Below are 24,214 nucleotides of genomic sequence, written 5' to 3' on the forward strand. Positions count from 1 at the left end.
TAATGTTAGTGGGAGACTTCAACAAAGATTCTTGAAAACATCCTCACTTTGTAGAACGGTTGGAAAACGAGTGTGGATTACCTTTAGCAACCCTGCCAAACATGGTCACGACTGGTAAAAAAAAAACAAAAACAAAAACGTATAGTTCTAGTCTTTCAGAGCACGTCTACAGTACAAGGAGTTCCCTATTTCTAAAATTATTTTACCGATCCAAAACAGTGTTGGTACTGTTCAAAAGAGCGTTGTTAACCACAGTCGCACATGGAAAAATACAGTGAAGATCTGTGGTCTTCGGACATTGCAGGTATGTTATCAGGTGTCAACAAACCACGTTCGCCAAAACTTCGCAGCAGGTTTCTTCACAGCCGGACAGGGCTTCAAAGAGGCGGAAAAGTGCTATCGCACATATATAACGCATTTTTAAAAAGGGTTATAACGTCAATAAATTTTTTCATTGATTCGTCACTACCGTCTTCAATATTAGCGCCGGGGACAGACATTGCCTAGTGACCCTGAAGGTAGAGTAGACAGTCACCAGTTGTTCCCAACCAGAAAAAGGAGAGCAGTTCTCAAATAAGTCACCTGTGCAAAATGTATGGCTGACGGCGCACAGCAATACTATGAGAAGCTATGTAGTTGGTTGCTTTTGTGAAATTCATTGTTAAGTTCCGTTCACACAGTGCTCGGAAAAATTTAGAGAGAGGGGGGGGGGATCATGCACTTTATCTTAGCTGTTTCCATATAACCTAACTTCACTCTGAGTAACAGCCAAACCCGCAGCAATGTAATCGGAACGTCTTCTCGTTAAGCTGTGCGCTGTAACCACTATACAACGAAGAGAGCAGCAAAAATAACCCATCGTCAGCCATCCTCCAGCACTCACCTCTCGAGCCAGGGTGCCGAAGAAACAGAACTTTAACCGTCCGAGCTGTAGCATTTAAGTGAGAACTCAAAAGCCAACAAAATATTGGCAGTCTACAGGAAGCGCACTTGAGCACAGAGAGAGCTGAAAGAACCAATCAGAGATTTCTTCGCCGCATGTAGGTGTGGCATCCTTCTTTTTTAACTTTCACACGCAACACACTTGCGTGAAGCGCCGGCTTTTGAAAACAGCGCGCTGTCCGCTTCTCGAAGGCGTATTCGGCTGAATGGACTCGGCTACATGTAAAGCGACGCTTTGAGAAAACGCACCGTGCTCGAAACGGAGCCCTGCGCCGATGCAGGCAATGAAGCCAGCACTTTCACTGAGCAACTCGCGGTTGTGGCGTTACACTCGTCAGCCTAGGGCGCATACCGCGGCTGCTTGACAAGCCCGCTGCTTCGGCACGCACAAATCGTCCGCCAGAAGCTGGCCACCCCTCTTACGTCCGACATTTTAATGCGTAGACGCGAGAAAAGCTGCGGGATCTGTATTTGGTCTCGCTTCTCTTGTAGGCGCAAAATCTTCCAGCGGATACTACGTTCTCCCGAACAAATCTGTGGCGCCACCTGGTACAACAAGGACGAACAAGAAGCTCAGTACACTCTGTTGGAGAACATGACTTCAGCAGGGACCCCTGCATTGCTGTAATATTTGCTAAGGGTGTGCTTTACAATAAGAAGGTACTATAATAAAAACAAGAAACAACGTGAATCACAGCATGCACGAGGAGCATACCCACACGAAAGTACTTAGGACGACGTTTTTTCTCGTATGCATAGAAAGTGCCCATCCTGTATTGAGCACATTACTTTAAAATCCGCTACATTCACCGAGTAATAAAAAAAAAGCGTTATGCAGAAAAATCGAAGTATTTTCGGCAGTAAGTCCGACTGTGTAGTATGCAGAAACTTAGTATATGTTCGGAGTTCTCTCGATTCCTCTCCGCAATTTGCCGCCAGCGATGCATCTGAGTGGGGATCCCCAACAGTGCGGTTAAAAACGCCCAATCGCGGTGTAAAGCGCTTGCTTTGTAGGCAGCATTTCGATGGCATATTATGGGCCAGTGAACTGTAAGACGCTCAGATGTACTGATGTGTTATATATTTTTATTGTGCATACATGCCTCTTAGACGCCAAGATATCGCTTCCAATAAAATAGAAACACTGACTGCTCCGAAGGCGCCTGTCTAGCTTTCATCTGCGGCCAATAGGTTGCTCTGGGCTCACTTTCAGGAAGGACCGAAGGTTGCGGAGCCGGAGGGCCGCAGTTGACCAGCTGGGTCTCCTCGTCGCGTTCGCAGCCTTGCTGCTTCTCATCCGAAGGCAGCAAATCACGGAATCGGCCGCGTCGTGACCTCAGCATGTGTACGGAGCTCGCAATGAATCTCCTGGCCCATACCAGACTACAAGGAACGCTGCCGATCGTTTACCGACTAAAGCCCGAAGGTGAGACGGCGTTACGATGAATATAATTTGTACAGGTCGGTACAGGTCTGCGGGCGTGTTTATTTTGCCGCATACAGGGAGCTCCGAGAAAAGATTTTAAGCGGCCGCGGCGTCTTTGAGCAGCATCGCTTCGCAGGTGGAGTGCGTTCACAGGCAACAAGCATAAAGACCTCCCCGTACCTGGAGCCTCTGCTGATGAAAGGCGCCCTTCTTTTAGCTAAAAGCTGCGAAAAGCTTGTTCCCTATGGGTCGCGTGTGGGGCTTGTCTGGAAAGAACTCCACCTGTTGAAAGAAAGTCATGGACCCTAGAGAGAGTCAAAACGTAGCGCGCTTTCTTCCCGACTTACTCGAGCACTCAGCTAGCTAGAGTCAAAAGCGACCGGTAGGCGGCAAACATTTTGGATCATCCGCTAGTTTTTACTCAGAGCAGCTTAACTATTAAAGCCTGAAAGCTCTTTCTGTAATACTTGTCAGAAGTCCCGCCAGGCTGCCAATACGATGAAATCGTGACTTGGATTATCGATCCTTATGTTAGCCTTTCTGGAGATAAATATCCAGCTTCTGTTTATTGACCACTCTCAATGGCTGTTATTGCGAACTTTTAACTTGCTGCAGAGACGGAAAGATTTTCGAGACTGCCTGTAGTAGTTGCTGTTAGCCGTACAACTCTGCAATTCATGGCAGCGTGATGTGCGTAAGCCAGCCAGCTCTTATTGAACCCTGGTTTATGACTGGACAGCCTACTTTAACTAAGGCTTTTCGGAGGTAGAGACGACCCTCCCTCAGTTTAGGCCTTTTAAGAGAGGGGGAGTTGAATAAATTTTCCGAAGCAGCATGCCTTATGGCCTGTATGTTTTTTAGACTTGTTTGTAACATTTAGTTTACATTTCCTTACAAGATAAGAGAAATAAACTTGGAAATGGGTGCGCATGTAATAGTGAAGTACTATATCGTAATCAGCACTGTTTGTTGTCATTTTAAAGGTCTGTGTGATACCTTGCTGGGGTAACGTAGATAACACTCGATCTGAAGCCCACTTGTTTTCAATGGTCAATTAGAGAAATAGTTTAACCAAGTGTAAGATTGAGGGGAAGAGTCAGAATTTATGCTTTCTGAATGCCTCATTGAAAACAGTAAAAAACGCACACTAATTTGAAAGAATCACTTTAAGGAGGTCCTGTAGCCGGGCTGTGATCAGGAAATTTTTATTCGGTCATCTGCTCGCCGCAAGCCTTTTAAATACAAAAAAACACGTTTTCTGCAGCAATCAAAACACATTATGACTGTACAGTAGGTGATCACTGCATTAAAAATCGAGAGTTCATGCTTCAGGTGGAGAGAGGATGACAAAAAAAAAGAGTGTTCATGATAGAAAACACATCATTTCCATTTTGAGTAGAAAGACAGCACGACAAATAACAAATGCACGGACCGAGAAGATAAAAGCGCCGGGCACAAGTAAGCGGCACACTTACTTTGCGGAGCCATTCGAAACGGTTTTTCTCTGAGAAACCGAACGCCTTCGCTACTTCACTATCTTTCGTACTCGCTGTAGCGACCACAGGTCTGCTGTCGGTGTGTCGGCGACCGAAAAAGAAGAAAGGGAACAAACAGAACAAGAAAAAACAGAGGAACAAGAAACGCTCAAAAGGAGCTGCGAGCGTCTTCGACTGCTCGCCCCTTTTTTCTGACGCCTGCGCACACAAAGGGACACACCGTCTTGCTCCTTTGCTGGCTTTGGCGTCATAATTTATGTGAACTTAGGCGAGTTAGCCTAAACATCTTTCTACTGAAGTTGTTTGCTCTCCCTTTCCTTTAGCAGCTTCGCATTGCCTCCTGCTCTCACTTTCCCAGCGCAATATGTCCGCTTATTACGGCGCCAGCTCACCGGCTAACGAGCCTCGCAGCACCCGACACGCCAAGAGTAGCGTCAGGTTCGCCTTTGGCGCTATGGCGACCCGTGCTTCTTCCCTTCTTTCTCATTTTGTTCTCCCTCAGGACTCCTTGCGCAGTCGCCGACCGTCTTATGTTTTCGGCACGTTTTAGCTTTTTGTTTAGCCGTTGAGACTCGTTAGGGTGAGAGCGACTGAACAGCGCCCGTCTGTTTATTAAATGAACAAGAGGACAGACCACCGTTGCCTGGGTGGCTTAAAAGTATTTAAACAGAGACTGAATATTTCCGAGCAAAAGCAATTGGTTTTACTCGTTGCCAGTGTCTGCGCCTGTTGACGTACACATCTTCCAATCATGCACTTGTTGATTTCACCAGGAAAGGGGTGAGATTTGTCCCAATGTCGGGAGGTGGCCTCCACTTGAATAATATTGCTAGAAAGAAGTTTTCGGTGACAATGTGTACATGTTCAAGGATGAATTGTTGCCGGCAGTCAGGGGTATATTTACGGCTGTCTATTCAACGGATTTGTTGGTCTCTCAGCGCCGAAAAAAAATGCCTTTCGTGTGCTTCTCCTGCAGAATATTTTCTGCTTCTGTAAACGCCCCCCCCCCCCCCCCCCCCCCCCCCCCCTCCCCCTGTCCCCTTCCCACCCTATAAATACACCACTGCCAACAGACAGGATTTATTTAGAGTGGGAGAAAAAAAAAAACATCGCCACACGTGGGTAAGTTTGGGATAGCAGAGCACTGAGCTGCAGTCTCACTAAATCGTGTTCTTCTGCTGCTTTAACTCAGTCATCGCCTGAAACTTTCCTACAGTCTGCTTGCGGTCACAACAAACGAAATGCTTTCTTTAAGGTTTGCAATGTTTCCCTGACCCAGAAGCAAACCCCTTGGCCTCCACACTTTCGACAAAGGCTGTACAAAGAAACTATCTTAGGCAGAGACGAATTTGTTGTGCTAAACAGCGCAGAAAACGTAGTCCTAAGCCATATTTCTTGTACGACGGGCATTATTTCAGAGCTTGTCTTGTTTACTTCTTGTTTTCCTGACCGTGATCTTCTGCACTGTTTGCTACAATGAATCGATACGAAATCACCCAACTTACCTTAGTGCACAGCAGACTTGAAAATGCACTCGAAGGAAGTTCAGTTGTAATTTGTGTGCATATCGAAAAATTTATTTACACAAGAAAAAAAGTGGGCCAAGTTTCTGAAGGAAGATATGCCCAGTTATCTGTTTTATTACTTTATAACATACTGGGGCTGTATGTTGTGGATTTTTTCCATGATTGAGTTCTCTTCAGCTTCTTTGCGTTAGTAATCTCAGCCTTTGAGACTGCAGCTGTCGAATCGCATGATTCGTTGTAGTTACCTCTTCAACGGAGGTAGCTGCGCATTTCAGAGTGACAAAAGCATTATGAAAAAAATTGCTACAATAATCCTCCCTCGTGGTGTTCGTTTAAGGTCTGATGATTTCATTTTTTTGGCAAAAAAGAAAAAGAACAAAAAACATTTGCAAGTCATATCGCACGATTGAAAGAAAAGGACCGTCTAGCTCTCTGCCTAAAAATTGGTGCTCCAAATTGCAGTGATAATAAGAAGCGAGTCAGATCTTGTCTTTTAGGTGCAGCCCTTGTCTCTAATGACCCTTTTTTTCTTGTTTACCGCTGTATAAGGCTACAAACCCAGTTTTACAGCGCGAATCCGAGTGAAAGGCCGTTGTTCGATTTCGTGGTCGTGGTTTGACCTACGGGCTTTCTGAAAAGAGAAGCAAATGCACAAGGTCCTTATTTATCGAGCGTTTGTTCGCGTAGGCACCTAAATCGTCAAGTTGCTCACAAAGGAACGTTTTGCAGCTAAAGTGTCTGCGGCCGGTCCTTCTTTGCCTGGTTATTGCCATTCCTGATATACGGCTACTCGCTTCTGGTTGTCTTTGCAATATGAGCCATTAGCTGTGGTCCTACTGACGAAAAAAGGTTGTACCGTTGCTCGCAACGGTGCAGACTGCAGTGCGCATAAATCATCGGACACTTTTCATCAAGAAGCCTCCGCGGTGGCTCAGTGGTTATGGCACTCGGGTGCTGACCCGAAAGACGCGGGTTCGGTCCCAACCGCAGCAGTCGAATTTCGATGAAGGTGAAATTCTGGAGGCCCGTGTACTGTGCGATGTCAGTGGACGTTAAAGAGCCCCAGGTGGTCGAAATTTCCGGAGCCCTTCACTACGGCGTCCCTGATAGCCTGAGTCGCTTTGGGATGTTTAACCCCCAGAAACCAAACCTAACCAATAAACCAAACTTTTCATCATGCTGTCAGACTAACGTGACATGAATGAATGCTTAGCGAGGAAAAAAAAAAAACCTGAGGGGACAGTTAAGCTTTGCCTTCAGGGTATAACGCAATAGTGTAAAGAGGTAATTCCTATATATGCAGAACGCAACTCTCTATTCTGCATTCATAGGTACCTGGGAGTCCTCGCACCCCTCCTGGCACAGTGGTGCAACGTTTGAGCGATGCGCCACTGCCCTGCGATCGCAGGTGTTCCCAGCGGTGGGCCTTGTGCTACCCAGGTTACTCTTCCCAAGCGGCCAGTCATTAATTGCCACCTGCCACGGTGGGCAGTTTGCTTCCTATCCGGTAGGCAGGAGTGAAAACGCCGCAACGTCACGTGACATAGGTGGCCGACCTGCCTCCCAGGTCGCTCTCTGGAGAGCCCCTGCCAGGGCCATGCCCGTTATTTCTCGCTCGGAAGCCTCACAACGCCGACACTGGATTTTCTGGTGAATAGGGTATTTAGCGCTGTTGCGTTAAAATGAATGGCGATTAAATGCTTGGTAAATGCTCCGGACTTGCTCCAGGTTCGCCGTCCTCGGTGTATCCGAATTCTGCGAAAGCCAGCGCGCGGGGACTGAACATAGCAGGACAACAGCTACCGTTCTCGAAAGGTTCTGAGCGTCTCCTCCCTCCCCCGGAGGCCCCTTTTCAGCTGCCTGGCCGCGTGTACTGTTACGGTTTCGGACGGTGCAATGAAGTCGACAGGAGTCCCACTCACACGCTGCATCGTGGCGGCCTCTTCGAAGAGCAGGGCGCGGCGTCGAAACCTGCGGCTCCCTGCTGAGCTGCTGAGGCGCTGATCATTAGAAGGGTCGTGGTTTTAGTCGGCGTTTCTTCGCCACGCGTGCAGGGACTATTTTATAACTTTTCCTCACTTTTGTTGGCTGTTTATTTCATTATTCGTTTCCCCTCATAGTCTAGCAGTTGCGTTGCGCGCAGTTCCGTTATAGCTGTTTTCTTTCAACACGGGCGCGGCGGCGGAGAAACACGCGTGCCGCCGTCTTTGGCGCTCGCCGCGGACACATTCCGTCCACAAATACTACTGCGTCTTTCCTGGAAACCTTTGCATAAAGAGGTAGCGCTTTAAAAGAGTGAAGCAATCCATACTGCCATTACACAAACTACAACAACCGCAGCGTAGGACACTTGCACAAGGAAAGCTTGCAGCGGCAGTGACTCGCTGAAGGCGCCGCATACACGACATTTGCATCGACACCTTGGTGAACTGCAAACCACAGTGAGTTCTTACAGCCGGGCATAGCGAAGAGTAATTGTAATGTAGCGTACCAGTTGCTAACACACATCGCGGCAATGTCGGGAGGCGTGGACTCGTCGCGCCCGCTTAGGCATAGCAAATATTTTTATTCTGTTTATTTATTTTGACAGAACTAGAGTGTATAGCGCTAGAGCAGCATTCGCCGATGAGTTAGAGGGTTAAACACAAAGCATGGCGCAGTAACTACAGAGGACGAGGCCAGGACAGGACAAGAGCTTGTCCTCTCCGCGCCTGGTGCTCTGTAGGTACAGTGCCATGCTTTCTGTGTAACGATGAACCAACAAGCCCAAACATATTCCCTCCTGAACTTACAAGGTACTGCCACGGTCGACGAGCCAAACGGCGTTTGGTGTACGCCTGATGAGGCCTCGTCTCCGAATACATCGCCGCACTGGATGCACTGTAGTCGTTCGCGTGAGAGACAAGAAACCATAAAGAAGTAGTAATCACCTTTACAGCATACATAGACTGCATAAACAATGCATAGTGAGACCTGATTTGACCAATACATTATACAGCTTGTATATCTTAGCAATAACAAAAAGCATAGGGTTCAGTTCAATTTAGACAGCCTACTTGTGACAGCCGGATCATTCTCTGCGATTCGCTGATCACATTGCGTTGCTAAGTCACTATGGAGATGAACTCCAAAACATGGTCAATGTGTTAGACAAGCACAGCAGTACTGTGGGTCTAAAAATTTGTATGCAGAAAACCAAACTATTGTTCAACAGCTCGGAAGGGAACGGCAGTTTACAGTTGGTAGCTAAGTGCTCTAAGTGTTAAGTGAACACTTCTACTTAGGTCAAGTAGTGACTGCAGATAAGGATTACAAGAGCGAAATAACTACAAGAAAAGGAATGGGGTGGAGTGCATTTGGCACGTTCTCTCAGATGAATGAATGAATGGCAGTTGACTAGTATCCCACAAGAGAAAAGTATATAACAGAGCATCTTACTGGTACTTACCTATGGGGCAGTAACGTGGAGGCTAACGAAAAGGCAGCGAGCTACGAAAAGGAAAATGACAGGTGTAACGTGAAGAGAAAGGAAGAGGGAAGAGTGGGTCAGGGATCAAACACGGGTTAATGGCATTCTAGTCGAAATCAAGGGGAAGGAATGGGCTTGGACAGGGCATGTAATGCCAAGGTAAGATAACTGATGGTCCTTAAGGGTAACAGACTAGATTCCAAGGGAAGGGAAGCCTAACAGGAGGACAGATAATTAGGTGGGTGGATGAGATGAAGGATTTTGCGAGGTTACAGTGGCTGAAGCTGACAAAAGACATGGTTATTTGGAGAGATATGGGAAAGACCTATGTCCTGCAATGGGCGTAGTCGGGCATTCTCTGGATTGTTTTCGAAGTATTCAAGATACAAGACAACCCAGCATACATTAGAAAAAGGCTGATGTTATGTTTTGCTTAAGAAACATTGTTTTACCTGTTTTTTATACTTGGGTATTGACTTCGCAATTACAAGCCATTCCAAATAACTATGGAAATAAGTTTAATAGATATACAGCTACAATGTCATCACGTACAAAATAAATAAAAGAGGACTCAAGCTTTATCGCTGGGCACGCCGTACTGTATTAACTCGGAATTTGACGACAAGTTGTCAGTTTTACAAACGGATGCCGATTTTGTGAATACTTTTTAATTAAGTCAAGCGCGATTCCGCGAATGCTGTAGCTATAAAGTTTACTGTATAATATGTCCTCTGTAATCGAACCAAATGCTTTTCTAATATCTAAAAATGTGCGCACCATGTAAATATGTTTTTCCACTTTAGTTACCAGTCTTTCTTCAATATTTAGAAAAGCAGTTACCACAAACTTTCTTCTGAAAACCATACTGCTGCTTCGCTATTATCTCTTCTTTTGATACGACGCTGTAAAGTGTATTGTCGAGAGTCGGAGAGTGATTTAAGGTACTTTGTGTGTGTGTGTGTGTGTGTGTGTGTGCGTGCGTGCGTGCGTGTGTGTGTGTGTGTGTGTGTGTGTGTGTGCGTGCGTGCGTGCGTGCGTGCGTGTGTGTGTGTGTGTGTGTGCGTGTGCGTGTGCGTGTGCGTGTGCGTGTGCGTGTGCGTGTGTGTGTGTGTGTGTGTGTGTGTGTGTGTGTGTGTGTGTGTGTGTGTGTGCGTGCGCGCGCGCGCGCGGGAGGGAGGGAGGGTGGCCAGCAGCTCGGGTGAAGCAGAGCTGCTGGAGCTTCTCTCCCAGTCTTGGCAATGGTGGGCACAGCACGCCTGAAAATGACGCGTTCTTTTGCTCACGTTTGCGACTGAAATCAGCGATAACCACAAGAACTGTGTCAGAGATGGGGAAAAAGAAATAATGATACGGGAAAATGTCTCGCAAAGCCACTACGACCTCCGACACAACAGTAAGCTCTGCTCACTGCTGTCCGCACTCTTGTCCGGACAGCACTTCTGTGTCACTCCTGTCCGCACGCGAATAATCATGCCGCTGATGGGAAATGCACGTGACGATTAGCACACAGGCCTCTAGTGTGTCCCGTTGCATGAAAAAAGAAGACACGCAGATCAAGCCAACCGCTGAAGCTGTCTGTCCGTCCCAGGCTCACTCTACGTGGTCTGACCGCTGTCCACACTTCACGCAAATCTCCACACACAAAGAAACCTGAACTCTCGCAAAGTAATGAAATTAGTGTCGAAGTAGAAGCCTTTACTAAGGTTTCCTCTTTTAGCACAGGCGCGTCTCAGAGATGGTGACACGCGTCTCATATTCATACGCGAGGAAATCGAATTAATCGTGTCATGGTTAAGTCATGCCTTCTTAACAGAAATCCCTAGATATCGCATTAGGGACAAGTTCTGCATGCAGCCGGTCCTACAAAAGAGTTTCGAGCTGAGTACGCTCAATTTCACCGGCTTGCAATTCCCCCTCTTCATAGCAGCGACCAGCTGCACGGCGAGTTTTTGATCTTGCGGGAAGCAGTGGAAGACTACAGAGCCCAGGGTTGTTCATGCACCCGAACGCAGAGCAGTGCCTCGTCTTGAGCCTCATGCTCAAGCTCAGCTGACACGTTCTGTGCGCCCACAGCCCACGCAACACAAGGCAAAACGCTTGCTCGGTGAAATGAAGTATTCTCGGCTCCTCAACGTGACGTCGCGTGGGCTTTCGAGGACGAAGTTTCTTTCTCCGCTGTTCTCCTCTCATGCGCTCGCGCGGGATGTGGAGGATTTGAACAACACGCTTTCAGTTGGTGACTGCGGCAGTGTTTTTGCCAAAGGTGGTCAACAACGAGTCCACTTCATAACCCTATAAGATTAGCAGATTGACAAACTACCTCAGTATCCTTTAAAGCACACGAACTGCATGTGCATATTTTGCATTTGAAATTGACTCCTCAGTCAATTCATGACCAAGCTGCATTGTTGTGGGTCTCGCTTAGTATTTTTGGAATAGATGTACTATCCATACGGCAGCATCCGGAACCGGTCTAGGACACCCCCGTTTTTAGTGCCTTCTGTGGACTGTCATAAGGATAAGGTATATCCGCCATGCCACTAGATGGTTTTGTGTAGAAAAGAACTTGTTATAAGGGACAAACCTTCGTCCACGGGCAATCAATCGCCAGCATGTTCATACATTAGAGAAAAAAATTCAATACGGTAATAAGCCGTACCATAGGAAGGGTTTGAAAATGTGTTCAGAAAGATTAGGTGTTTCAAGTACTCTAAAGCGCGTCGCCTTTTAAGACGAAAAAAAAAGAGGTACTTGTAGCTGCCTAGGTCACAATACATCCCACCTTTGTTGGAAGAAAAAAAAGAAAAAAAAGTGCAGCTAGAAGCCCTCAAACTTATGCCCTGATTTCTCTTTTTGGGAGCAATGTCTCCCTAAAAAGACAAAGAACCAATATACGATGAAATATTTTATTTCAAAGCAACTGCAGTGTTGCTTGACTGTATTTTTAAGTACGTTTTTCGCTCTCCAGAAAATCACATCGCTCAGTTTTTCTTTGTTAAATAAAATTGTGAACAGCCATGGCGAACTGCTGTTGAGGCACTGGCAGCAATCAGCACTCCTCGTTCGGAATGCGCTGAAAATCCTGAAAAAGAAAGAAATAGTTGAAGGAGAGCAAAAGATAAGGATAATCATTAGTTCCGTTCAATTTCTGAGTAGTATACTAACGGTGGAAGCCCACGACTTTCGATTAGTGCTGATGGTTTAATGGTGATTGTCATGAATGCGAGGAGGTTCGTAACGTTCAGAAGTACAATGACCGTCCAGTTTTCCTTCTCGTCAAGTGGGACAAACCAGATGACATTGAAAATTGAAAATTGGTTTTGAGGAAAGGAAATGACGCGATAGCTGTCTAACATATCTCGGTGGACACCCGAACCGCGCCTTAAGTGTAGAGATAAAGGAGGGAGTGGAAGAAGAAAGGAAGAAAGGGGTAGCGTGGTGGAGGTCTCCGGGATAATTTCGACCACCTGGGGATCTTTAACGTGCATTGACATCGCACAGCACACGGGCGCCTTTTGAGTTTCGCCTCCATGGAAACGCGGCAGCCGCGGTTGGATTCGAGCCCGGGTACTCAGGCTCAGTAGACGAGCGAATTAACCGCTGAGCCACTGCGACGGGCTGAAATCAATTTCTTCATTATTATTTTCTCAGTGAGGCTCTCATGCATGCTGTAAGGTGAAAATACTGTGCCATCTCTTCGAATGAAGTTTTTATGTTATCAGCTGCACAACTTTATATAACTGTGACTTTATTCTTCAAACTCAAGGTTGCATGAACGCAACAAAAGCTTCAGGAACGCAACAAAAGATGAAGATTGCACGAAGACAGCGCTTGAGAACGGGCCGATAAAAAAAAATGTATAGTGCTGCTCAGAGATTTCTAGCGCAAACTATAGCTGATACGCAACTCTGTCTGCTGAAGTGGTGATGACTCGCATCTCTTGCTGTTAGTCCAAAGAAAACTGCCCTAACGTTCAACCTTTAAATCACGCAGTGACAGCTGACACAGGCAATGATTTTGCTGTTACCGTCATGAAATGGCGATTATTTATTAAGTATGAGCCCGATTTTCTCACCTTGCTGCCCGCTCTTTTATCCGGTGCAAATGAGGCAGATCTGAAAAGAAGAGATTAGTGTACCGACTTCGTCAATAAATATCAGGTGAGAAGTCTAGCAAATAAAGTGCCTTTATCAACCCAACTTTTGGCCTCCATTGATATTAGAGTTGCCTTTTTAGATTAGCCGTGATAGCAAGACGTGCAAGCTGCTCAAAAAGGTGTCTACTATGGAAAACGTCGCTAGGCTGTCCTTATTTAACATGACGCAAATTCAACCCGCAACCAAAAGGCGAATGTTGTTTCATTAATTAACCAAGGTGATGAAATATGTAAGATAGTTTTAAATCTAGGGCAATTCTGTTCGATGCAAATTTTTAATAGAAAGTGATTGATTTTATTATGGTGCGCAAATAATTTGCTCCTGGGAGTGATTCTTAGTAGCTGGTGAAACACCCTGGGGTCAGCATTCTGAAACTTCCGTGCCGAACTGTCTTCTCGCTTCCATGTGACGGTTTGACCAAGTTTTCAAGAAAAAATGTTTTTAACTGTGTAAGCTAAGCTCTTTTATGAAGAAGCGTATTCCCGCAATGTTCCGTTAAGGTCGCACATAGTGCTGTTGTGGAAAAACAATGGCTATGGCCTTCTGCAAAATAATTTACAGTTTCACCCCTGGGCTTATTGCGAGAAATGATTTGGTGGGACTGATCTCGATGCTGCGCCTTTGGATGGCTAATCAATGGCTGAACTATCGAACCCCTCGTAGAAAAAAAAAACAGCTCGTCACTAACAAATGCGTTGGTGAATCACACACTACATTAACGCGATCAGCTTCGACCTCTAGGTTTCTGACTGGTTGTTCGCGACAGACTGAAGAACGCACTGAAAGATCACCCACCATTCTCAACTGTGAGCTAATTTGACCACACGGTTTCTGATTGGCTGGCGCCAGTTGTAGTCTCCACATTAATGCCAACAAACTGCTTCTCGGTAGAGCTATCCTACAGCTACCGTACATGAAAAATGTTTTGTTGCAAAAATCAAACGGGAGAAAAAACGACTGTTGAAAGACTAACAAACATCGTTTTTTTTTCACAATGGCAAGCCTGGTGCTTTGTTTTGGAACGATTGCTTATGTAATTCTTTTATTTTTACCCTTCCTCCATTGGCAGCGGCTGCCTTTGCCGTCAGGGCTAAGAGCTAGAAAGCAATGTTAGTCACTGTATCAGGCATGTAAGGAGGGCCGGCCAATCGTAAAGAAGCAAAATGATAAATCGCATCAACTTATTTACAAAATACGGCTCCTGATCTGGCTCTTTAAGTCAACACGGCAAGGACTCACCGCTTGCGTTTCATCAGTAAGACGATCACTACAACTGCAGGTATGAGGATGCCAACCACGATAGCCACGCCTGCCCAAACCCGGCCACTACCCGACCTGGCTACCGCCACAGGGCCTGCAAATGATAGGCGAGTGTTGAGATCAACTGCATATTATCAAACATACCTTCATGACCTACACTCATTATACAGCGAAATGGTTGTGAGCGAATACTAAAAAAGAAATACAAGACTAAAGACAAAAATATTGCAACAATAAACAAAACGATTTGCACAAAACAGGAGTGACATGTTGATACATATACCGCGTGTTTTTTTTTTAGAAGGTCTACAATTTTTAAACAAAGGTAAATTTCCATGAGGATTATTTTAACGCTGGGGCTATACTAAGGGCTACGGCGGACGCCAGGTAAGAGGCAAACTGAGTTACTGTGTGAAGATGCCTACCAGGTTGACTTTTTCGCGCCTCGTAACGTGCGTGAAAAATTTTTAGTTAAAATTGTTTTTTCTCGGTTGGACTGTTTGGAGGACGATCTCCAATTCTGCGAATACAACATAACCCTTAAAATAAAAATGAGAAAAGTTCATTAACATATTTAGTTAATCAGCGAACTAATTAAAGCAGTTTTCCTCTTGCCTGGCGCCCACCGTAGCTTCCAATATAGCCCCAGTGCTAAAATAAATCTAAAGCAATTTACCTTTTTTAAAAAATTTTGGAAAAACACACGGTATATCATTTCTGACTGCAAAATGGCCTTTGCATGGCGAGCCTCGCGTATTCAGTTCACAGTTTGAACTCACTTTCTCTAGGCATCTCGATAGAGGTGCAAGAAGCTCTTTTTTCGTCGACATTTTAATGCCCATTTTACATGGCTGAGCATTTAGTAACAGGGATTCTGCTCGCTGAGCTGATGCTGCCATCCTGAGGCCATGAGAATTTCTACTGGTAGTTACTACTGGTAATTCTATCAGTAATTCCACTGGTAATTCTAATCGTAATTAGGCCGTGGTAATTTCTACAGGTGAAGTGTTCGGATCTGCAATCTGGATGCAAAATAAAGCGAAAGATAATATATTGCAATATTACGCTGTTTACTGAGTGTATTCTGTGCAGTGCCAAAAAGAAAATTAAATGAAAAGCACTGCGTTTACTTACCGAAGAAACCGGGTAGTCAACGCAACTTGCTTTAGAATAAGTATGAGATTTTTGTTACCTCACATTTTAATCTTAGCTTCAGGTTAGGCTCGAGGGCTAAGCGAGCCTTCTATATGACGTAATTTGATGATGATGATAGTGAATTTTTACGTCGCAAGGGCATCTTCGGCCAAAGAGCGCCATGTCACAAGATATTTTCGTTGGCTTAAGGTGGAGTGAAATACCCATCTCCGAAGCATATGAGATAATTTACAGGCCCCTGTAAGGCTCACTTTGCGATGACAAGAGGAAATGTATTCATGCATAGAGTAACTGCAGAATAATTATTTTCAAGTCTGAACTGTCCGCATTAGGCGAGGCTTTAATACTTACCCAATGCTTTGTCATACTGCGGTTGCAATGTAGTCTCTGCTACGCCCGGTCTGCAGCTGCAAATATAGTTAAAAAATTATAATCCGGTAGTATTGCTTCTTGCGAAGAAAAAAGCGACTGAAGAAGGCTGAATGGCGGGGGTAATGCCTCATCAATGCTCAGATGGAGCGCGCAAGTTGCATTGGGCTCCGTCAAGCTGTAAGAATATAAAAGCTTCACTACCACAGGCATACACATATTGCCACGTGTCCATAAGCAGCCGCTGGGCGGCTGCTCTTCGCAAGTCTCGTGCACCGGCGAGCGAAAGAGGCAGAAGTTCGGTCTCGGCCTCCTCTGGGTGCTGTGCTCTTGGCTTGCTCTCCGGTGCCGTCCAGGTCAACCCCCATTAAAGCCTTTCGGATACGAGCCCCAACGGCTACGTAATAATATATACAATTCCCCCATAGCCTGAGTGCCGTCACTTTTGTTACTGATAAGAAAAAAAATAAAGATGTGCTGCAGAGAAGCAACCCTGGATACACACAGACGGGTGAACAAAATTTGGCACTTAAATTTTCGATTTGTGTAGAGGTTGTAATTCTAGACTCATAGGTAGACGGGGCAGGCACTTCCAACGATTTGGTTAAGTAGAAAATAGGATACTACTAAAGTCACCTTTCAGTCTACGCACACCTACTCGTGGGCTGTGGCAAGCATCTCAGATGCGGTCCTGTCTGCAACCTCAGCTGTAACAGCATCGCTCAAGTTAAGATTTTTACACTGCAGCGAGATATATAATGTATTATTTTGTAATGTAGAAGCTGAATTGTACAGCGAGTAGCTTATAGTATGTTAAAAATATCGGGAAACCAGTAATGAGCAGAATATTGTGGGAAAATGATCAGGGTGCCGTGCTTTCTGATTAAAAGTCTTAATGTACGCTCCTTTGGAGCAAGTTGATTCATTAGTCACAAAGAAATAATTACATCATAAACTGGGTGTGCCGCGTAGTGCGTGTTGAGGCTGCAGCAATACCTGACATTTGTCCTGAAGAAACGCTTTTCCTCAAATATGTTAATGCTACTTGACTCAATGTGTGCCAGTGTTAACGATATTGTAGCGGGGAAAATATATTTACAAGTAGATACAAGGAGACATATCAAGCTGCGAAAGCAGCTTTTTGCCTGGAAATCCTTCCAGTTGTTCTGGAGAAATAAATTCAATTCAATTCAATATAGCGGCAGCCGGGATAGCTGCCAGCAGCGCCGAGCGGACCTAGCGAGAGATCTCTGTCGTCTTTGTCCTTCTTCTACTAAAGATGTCCTCAGGCTTAATGGCGCATACCCTTCGACTAGTGGCATAGTGCATCTCTTCATCGTCGTCGTCAACCCTCTACAATGTGTAAGGCTTGAAAGGAAGGAAGTTGAAGAGCGCAGTATTCGTATTCATTTGTAGCGGGTCATGAATATTTATTTATATTATGGCGTTCGTTTGGATGACCTACCCTAAAAGGGAATCGTGGTGTACAGGTTCTTGATACGTTGATAAATTGCCTATACATTTCAGTCTTTAAAGGAACTGCCAACTTCCAATGAGTGAAATGTGTGCGGTATTTACTAATGTCATTTCTTTGTTTTGCAGCGCACATGTTATCCATCTATGATGCCAGTTTTAGGACAGCGCAAGAGTATGCCCAAACTGCTTGTTTCTGAAATAGCATAATGGAGAACACATAGTACAGCAGTGCGGCTTGGTTATGGCATTTGGTGGCCGGTACAAACTAGGAAAATTCGGGTGCGCGGTTAATTTATCACAGTAGAAAAACAAGTGATAAGGAAAAAAATTAACCGCTTGGAGGGGATCAGCGTCCTATACCCTCCCACTAAAGAATTCTCGGGGAACAATTTAAAGCCGTGTATGTAGTTAAGCAACCTCTTTTTACTTACGTGCACTTGTGTCCTGTGGTTGCGTCAGGTTCGCATATGCAGTCCTCACGGCATGGATTTGGCCGACAGCTTTCTGCAATAAGAAGAACGAAGCGCAGAGCCCCTAACGCACATGTAATCTAGAAAACTGAAGTATATGCGATTCTGTAGAACTGCATGTAAAAGGAGGAACGTCGTTCGTGAAGTGAAAAAAAAAAAAGCACACGGGCCTTCCCGATTTTCTTCTTTGTCTTTGAGGTTAGACATTAGGTGCGCTGCCGTAATCTGCCCTTGTGACTGTAAATAGAACCGACGTCAAGCCAAGACCAAACAGAGTGAGAAATTGAAATTGCAAACTTCACAGCCTCGAAGGTCATCTGGCTGGTCTTTGGAATTTTTTATTCAACTGTGACGGAAATTTCACTGTACCGAATTGATGCTAAACCACGTACAGCCAGAAACTTGTCTCGGCTGCCTCACAAACCAGGCATCACGTCTGGAGTGACGGCATGAGTAAGTAGCATGTGTAAGACGAAGAAAAGTTTTAAGGTTTGCCCGGCGCCCTTATCTGGCTCTTTAGTTTCTCTACCGCACCTACCTCCGCACTGCTCCATCGTCAGATATCCTTGTTGAACAACGGCTGTGCTGCTTCCGCGGGCACACTGCAGCGTGTATCTGCCGGCTCCTTCGCTGACGCACTTGTGGCTACCCTTGGAAACAGCGTCAGTGTTGCTCAGGTAGAGGTCGCAAAGGTCCACAGGCTTCGGATCTATTCCGAAAATGAATCAGTATCGAGTGTCGGGAAGAGAAAAGGAATACACATTTAAAACTACCAGAATGACAGCAATTCTTAGGGGGATGGTTAAACCACCTTAACAGTGGAATGCGACAGCGTTTTGTAGGAACGTTGCAGCTACACGTTTTTGTATCTGTAAGAGTTCTTTCACCACGTACACAATGTTGTCACTGTCTTCGAACCTTCCTTTGGACACATGTTTTTTTAACTGCTCTTTCACATGGAAATGTCGTCTCAATGGGATTTTGAAAAACATTGCTACAAGCGTCCTCTACTTGCCGCAGGAAAATCTGCCCAACAGTGTCTTTACCGCAGCCGGTTTGCCTTCTTTTGATAATCTTTTTAAACAAATTGTAGTACTGAAATATTTTTGGAATAGCGCATACAGACACATAAATACGAAAGCGGTATCGTTGAGACATGTTCCTCGCTATCATAAAACGAGAGTGCGCACTCACTACGGCAAAGCAACTAGAAAATATTACGTGCCAGCTATCTTTAACGAATTACCGGATGATTTATTTTCTTTAACCACCCGCAAAAAACTGCGTGTTGCTGTTCAAGCGTTAGAGAATCTTTAACATGTACTAAAATCTTATCAGTGCTTTTTCATTCTTTCCGTGCCAAAATTTTTGTGTTCTTCATATTTACGTATTTTAATTTTCTTTTGCCTCTGATGGAGCTCTGATGTAGCGCGAAGATTGCCACGGCTGCCGGTTGTCGCCGCACAAGCCCACTTGTGGCTTCAGCGCTTCCGTTTTTTTTTTTGTATGTTCAGATTATACTGAATAAAGATTATTATTATTATTATTATTATTATTATTATTATTATTATTATTATTGTTATTGTTATTATTATTATAATTATTATTATTATATAACCATGCGTTGAGACAGTCCCCTAGTAAGCTTTCCGGGTTGCGCACTCCTTCCTTGTTTTTCAGTTTTGAATTTTCGCGACATGATCACGTCACCTTGTGACATCACGACTTTTTGGGATTAAACCAGGACGCAAAACCATATGATGCGCACTGCTCCGATGAGCAGGTGACGATGTGATTGAATTTAATTGATTGATTTAATTGCCACCTACTTTGGTGGGCAGGTGTGATTACGTCACCAAGTCCCGTGACTTCGTAGCGTCCTCGTCCTCTCTACCAATCAGCGACTTTTGTGGCTAACACAGGACTCGAAATCGCATTATGTGGTCCAATGCTGTCGCATTAAAAGTTTGCAACAGAGCTAAAGCAGAAAAAACATAACAAAAATGCCGGCCAACAAGAATGGTGAGCGGGCTAGTCGGTAGGAATCTATGATTGAAGAAGCTACAGCGCACAAGGTAGGACTAATGAAGAAGAGAAACACATAACTGCTGTGTGCGTCACTTGTTATTCCTTTTTTCTTTGTTATGCGCTGTAGTGCTCGTTAATTTTTCGCCACCTTGAAGGTGAAACAAAAAATCGCTGTGCCCAACAGCGCTGAGGAAATATTGGAACACAGGCTGTTATTAGTTTATTTAGAGTAACTGTCGCTTATACGAAAGCCCAGGACCTTTGTCCTCATCCCTGGGTTCGCTGACTGGTGCTGCAAAGCCAGGTGGAGTGATACTTTTGTCTCAGGCGCCTTGTGCCGCAGGCGGTGAAAACGAACGTAAAATTTTGATGTATCAAAAGTCGGCAGCATGAAGTTTACCTGACATTTTTTTTTTCTGAAGTTTTTTTTCTGATTTTTCTTCGTAAATTAGGAGGATGAATAAATTTAATGAAAATGGAAATGCCACCCCAGTGCTGGCGGGAACTCTTTGTTTTAGGAACAAAGCAAGGGGAAAACGATAAAAAAATTAAAAGCTCTAGCACCGGGAAAAAACCTGACTGTAAGCAAGGGTGCAATTTCAGATCGTGGGTTCAATATGCGTTAGGTTACTCTCGATTTAAGGTAAGTGAAACGAATGCCCATTTCCAAACAACCTTCCTTCTTTGTCTTTGTCCCTAATCTACTGCAAGTTAAGGAACTTTGTTATCCTTTAAACACTATGGCTACATAACAACTTTTTTTACTTTTTATAAGCAGGGTAGTGTTAGGAAGATGTCTTGCTTCAAAAAATCGATCTTCGCGACTCCATAGGAAATTATAGGCTGACGGCATGGTCTTATGTGTATTGGGAAGTTGTGATTAGCGTTACTTTTGAAGACCAACCATGAACAGTAGGAACAGTTACACAGCAGCACGGCTACCTGCTTCGGCAGTTCTTATCAAATCGCTGTCAATGCTTCTCCGCATCTTTACTCTCTAGTTATGTCGTGGTTACCACAGGGGCTCATCTCCAGGTCTCGCATCTTTCAACGCGACAGGACATCTACCCCTTGCACAAAAGCCGGCGTCTTTCGCCGTCCATGACACGAAATTAGGATGATGTCAGAACGCCGTTGTACAATGTCACAACTCATGTAACCGAACATGTACAGTCATGAATAGCGTAACGTAACGTATGAAAGTGATGACTCACGAATGGCACAAAATTCTTACCCTCCATGGCATGAAAATCAGATGATATCGGGACGCAGGACGTTCATACGTTACCTAACGTAACGTGTGAAAGTTATGACTCATGACACAGTCATTCTGCAGTGTAGCATGACTCAGCATTTTACAAGTAACGTATAATTTTAGGTATATACAGCTTGTACAAGTTATGCATATTCACGTCTCGTAGTCGTAATCGTGACTAATGACTCAGTCATTCTCCAACGTAGCATGGCTCAGCTCTTTACTGCTTTCAAATTCTCACTCGTAAGGAGCCTTAAGTGTCCCTGCCGAATTTTCAGTTCATATTGATGATATAGATACTCTGTAAACGACTGTGCCAACTGAGGGCGCGGAAATAAGTCCGATTGTGTACTTGTTCTGAAGGCTCACCAGTGACAACTGATGGATGGCGCCAGAGGACGTAGACGGGAATGAGCAAGAAAGACCGAAACTAATGACGTTTTCCACAATGTACAGGCGCGGACAAAAGTAAACGGAGCACGCAAATGTCTTCGAATATTTTTCAGGCGTCACCTAATTGAAATTTCCCGCATTGGTACTCGCATGCTGGTAGAGGAGGTTGATGGTCTTTCTTGTAGACAAACAACGCTTCTTCATTACCAATGGAGAAAGCGTTATTGCACTTCGAAAGCAATAACGTGCTTCGTTTACTTACGGCCGCGCCTGTACAATACCCCTTTCAATGTTCACGTGACGAACGACATCATGTCTGAAAGGTGACTTAAGTATTTTGACGCTTACTGTTCACGTAACCTGCGCTCCTGCGCACATCACAAATAAGTCGACAAGCAATCACGGCGGGTGCGGCCTGTGTCTTGCTAACGCCTACGCTAATATTAACATGAACGCAACACTCGTGCGGTCTGCATTCAACAATACTTCGATTATGTGGAATTTTTATTGCCGTCTTGAGCCAGATTATGTTAAGGTTGCTAGGTTCATTACCGCGTCAATATACCACATTGGAGGGAGTTGTACATATTACAGCAAGCTCTCAATTTTCTGGCCATGAGACTAGATAGAAGAGTTTTCATGTAATGTCATTTCATTCCTGATATTTTTATGGAGGCACACTATCCGCAGCACTGGAATGATTTTAGCTGAGAACCGACCCCGCCATCTATTTTTCCAGCGCATTCAAACCTGTAATACACATTATTAGGCAGTGTTATCTTGTTCTTCAATGAAGGCAGTGTATCTGATTTTATTAGTTTACCTTTAGCTGACTCGTGCATCTTGCGCATGTAAATTAGTTTCTATATTGCAAAGTGAAGCCCATTGGCTATTTGAATAGTTCCTCAATGGTTTCTATACGACGCTGAAATATTCAACGAAGGTGCCATGCCTTCATGGTCGCAATGACTGTTGGGCCCTCTTATTCATAAATATACAGAAACCATGTTTCCTACGTGCGCTCTGCGATACAATAACTGTTTCAGTACGGTCGCCAGTGGTTATGGCGTGGTTACAGTGCTTATGGCGCACGGCTGCTGACCTCCCGGCCGCGGCGGCCGAATTTCGATGGAGACAAAATTCTAGAGACCCATGCACTGTGTGATGTCAGTGCATGTTAAGGAACCCCAGGTGGTTGAAATTTCCGGAGCCCTTTACTGCTACGTCCCTTATAGAATGAGTCACTTAGGGACGTTAAACCCCATAAACCATAATTGTTTCACTACAAAGTAGGATACTTCGGTACTGCGGGCTCGTGATGTTTCTGATTTTAGTCACAAACACTTTCCTCTGTTTATTGTCTTTAAATAATTTTGTTTTATACTTCTATATTGTCGCTATTTGGATGACATGACTAATATCGAAGTTATGAGCTTTAAGCTCACCACTTTTAGGTAAAATTGTGAACGCCAATTGCACTCAAGCTTTTCAAGCTTTTAGCAGTCACTTTCACCATAGATACATCATACGATAGTCTCCGCGCGTTGAAATGTCCCTGGTAACGAAGTTGGCAAAAAATGCAAATACAAGCCGTAAGATCAAAGAATTAATCGGGATCCTGATGCCTTACCAGTGGCACTGCCATTGACGACGTATAAAGCAGGCGCAAAGAAACATCCTTTCGTTTTATCACCGTTCTCGCACAAGTGTATCCTGTTTAGCAGCTCTGGAAGTTGTTCCTCAGAGAACGCGAGTTCCACTTCATACTCCTCTCTGCGTACGCCGAAACAGAAAATAAGCATCAGATTTATGTGGCCAATACGCTTAAACATAAAGTACAGTCACTAATGCAGCACTTACTTGCACAATAGAAGTTTGGCGGCGATCAGCTGTGCTCCGTAAAGGTTTGCCATCTGCGATTAGTATTGAACACCATAAATTTTGAACATGTACCTCCCCGCAGACAGTACACATCTTTAGCTTTCGCTACACCTTTCCCGACTCCTCATAATGCATTCCTTCAACTGAATCTCTTTCGTGTTCATCAGCCGCCTTATAACTGACAAAAAAGAACATCTGTGGCATTTCGATTACATACTTCTTTAGAACGCTGCAAGAGTCGTCTTTTAGGTTTTAGTTGGTGAATTTCGTAGAAATCCAGAAACAGGGCAAACTGCAAACATCCTGACTAACTGCAAAAAACAGTCAACACAGGAAAAGAGACCTAACTAAACAAACCGTACTTTTATGGGCCAACTACGCAAAGATCATGTGCCATAAAGACAGACAATACCTTTCCACTCAAACCGTTGCCTACGAAGATACCTAGGACAGAGGCCCTTACATGAAGGCCTCACTCAAGACAGAAAGCATCCGGGCCATCCGGGCCACTTGTGAAGCTATAGCCTGCTCGAGTTCTCGTTTACGTTTGGTCACCCCTCTTTTCTGGAGTTTTTAGAATATTGTCTAAGAGCGCAAGAAGCAAAAGGAAACTTGTCTGCTGAAATACTTACGGCATGGTAAATGAGCTCGTCCGTTTTACTGCAGTTGAGTGTTGAATAAATATCAGTGCCACTTGCGTTTTGGTACTGCTTGAAAGTCGTGATATAAATGAACTGCTTATCTAAATAGGAACAAAATTCAAAAGATTGATGCAGGCAGTCAGTGCACCACTATCATAAATCAACAAAAACTTGTTCAGCTAGTGGGAGTCGGTATGTAAGTCCGAAAGAAAAATTCGCGTGAAGTTACTGAGCAACCTTGTTTACTCCTTTTCATGTGACTTCGTTTGT

General features: G+C 44.7%; 1 protein-coding gene across 1 annotated transcript in view; it reads right to left on the bottom strand.

The window, feature by feature from the left end:
* Positions 1 to 11,751: 11,751 nt before the first annotated feature.
* LOC149339925 (glycoprotein antigen BM86-like) overlaps positions 11,752 to 24,214 on the bottom strand; it is a 28,127-nt gene continuing 15,664 nt past the window's right edge. The window contains exons 10-18 of the mRNA XM_089548636.1: positions 23,936 to 24,045; positions 23,283 to 23,335; positions 23,053 to 23,195; positions 18,285 to 18,455; positions 17,708 to 17,780; positions 15,783 to 15,838; positions 14,256 to 14,370; positions 12,935 to 12,974; positions 11,752 to 11,941 (exon numbers count right to left, since the gene is read on the bottom strand). Of these exons, the coding sequence (XP_089404762.1) occupies positions 11,909 to 11,941; positions 12,935 to 12,974; positions 14,256 to 14,370; positions 15,783 to 15,838; positions 17,708 to 17,780; positions 18,285 to 18,455; positions 23,053 to 23,195; positions 23,283 to 23,335; positions 23,936 to 24,045 (794 nt within the window). The 3' untranslated portion in view covers positions 11,752 to 11,908. The remainder of the gene's footprint in view (positions 11,942 to 12,934; positions 12,975 to 14,255; positions 14,371 to 15,782; positions 15,839 to 17,707; positions 17,781 to 18,284; positions 18,456 to 23,052; positions 23,196 to 23,282; positions 23,336 to 23,935; positions 24,046 to 24,214) is intronic.

This window comes from Amblyomma mixtum, chromosome 6, assembly GCF_055824585.1.
Source record: "Amblyomma mixtum isolate Tamu chromosome 6, ASM5582458v1, whole genome shotgun sequence".
Taxonomy (NCBI): Eukaryota; Metazoa; Arthropoda; class Arachnida; order Ixodida; family Ixodidae; genus Amblyomma; species Amblyomma mixtum.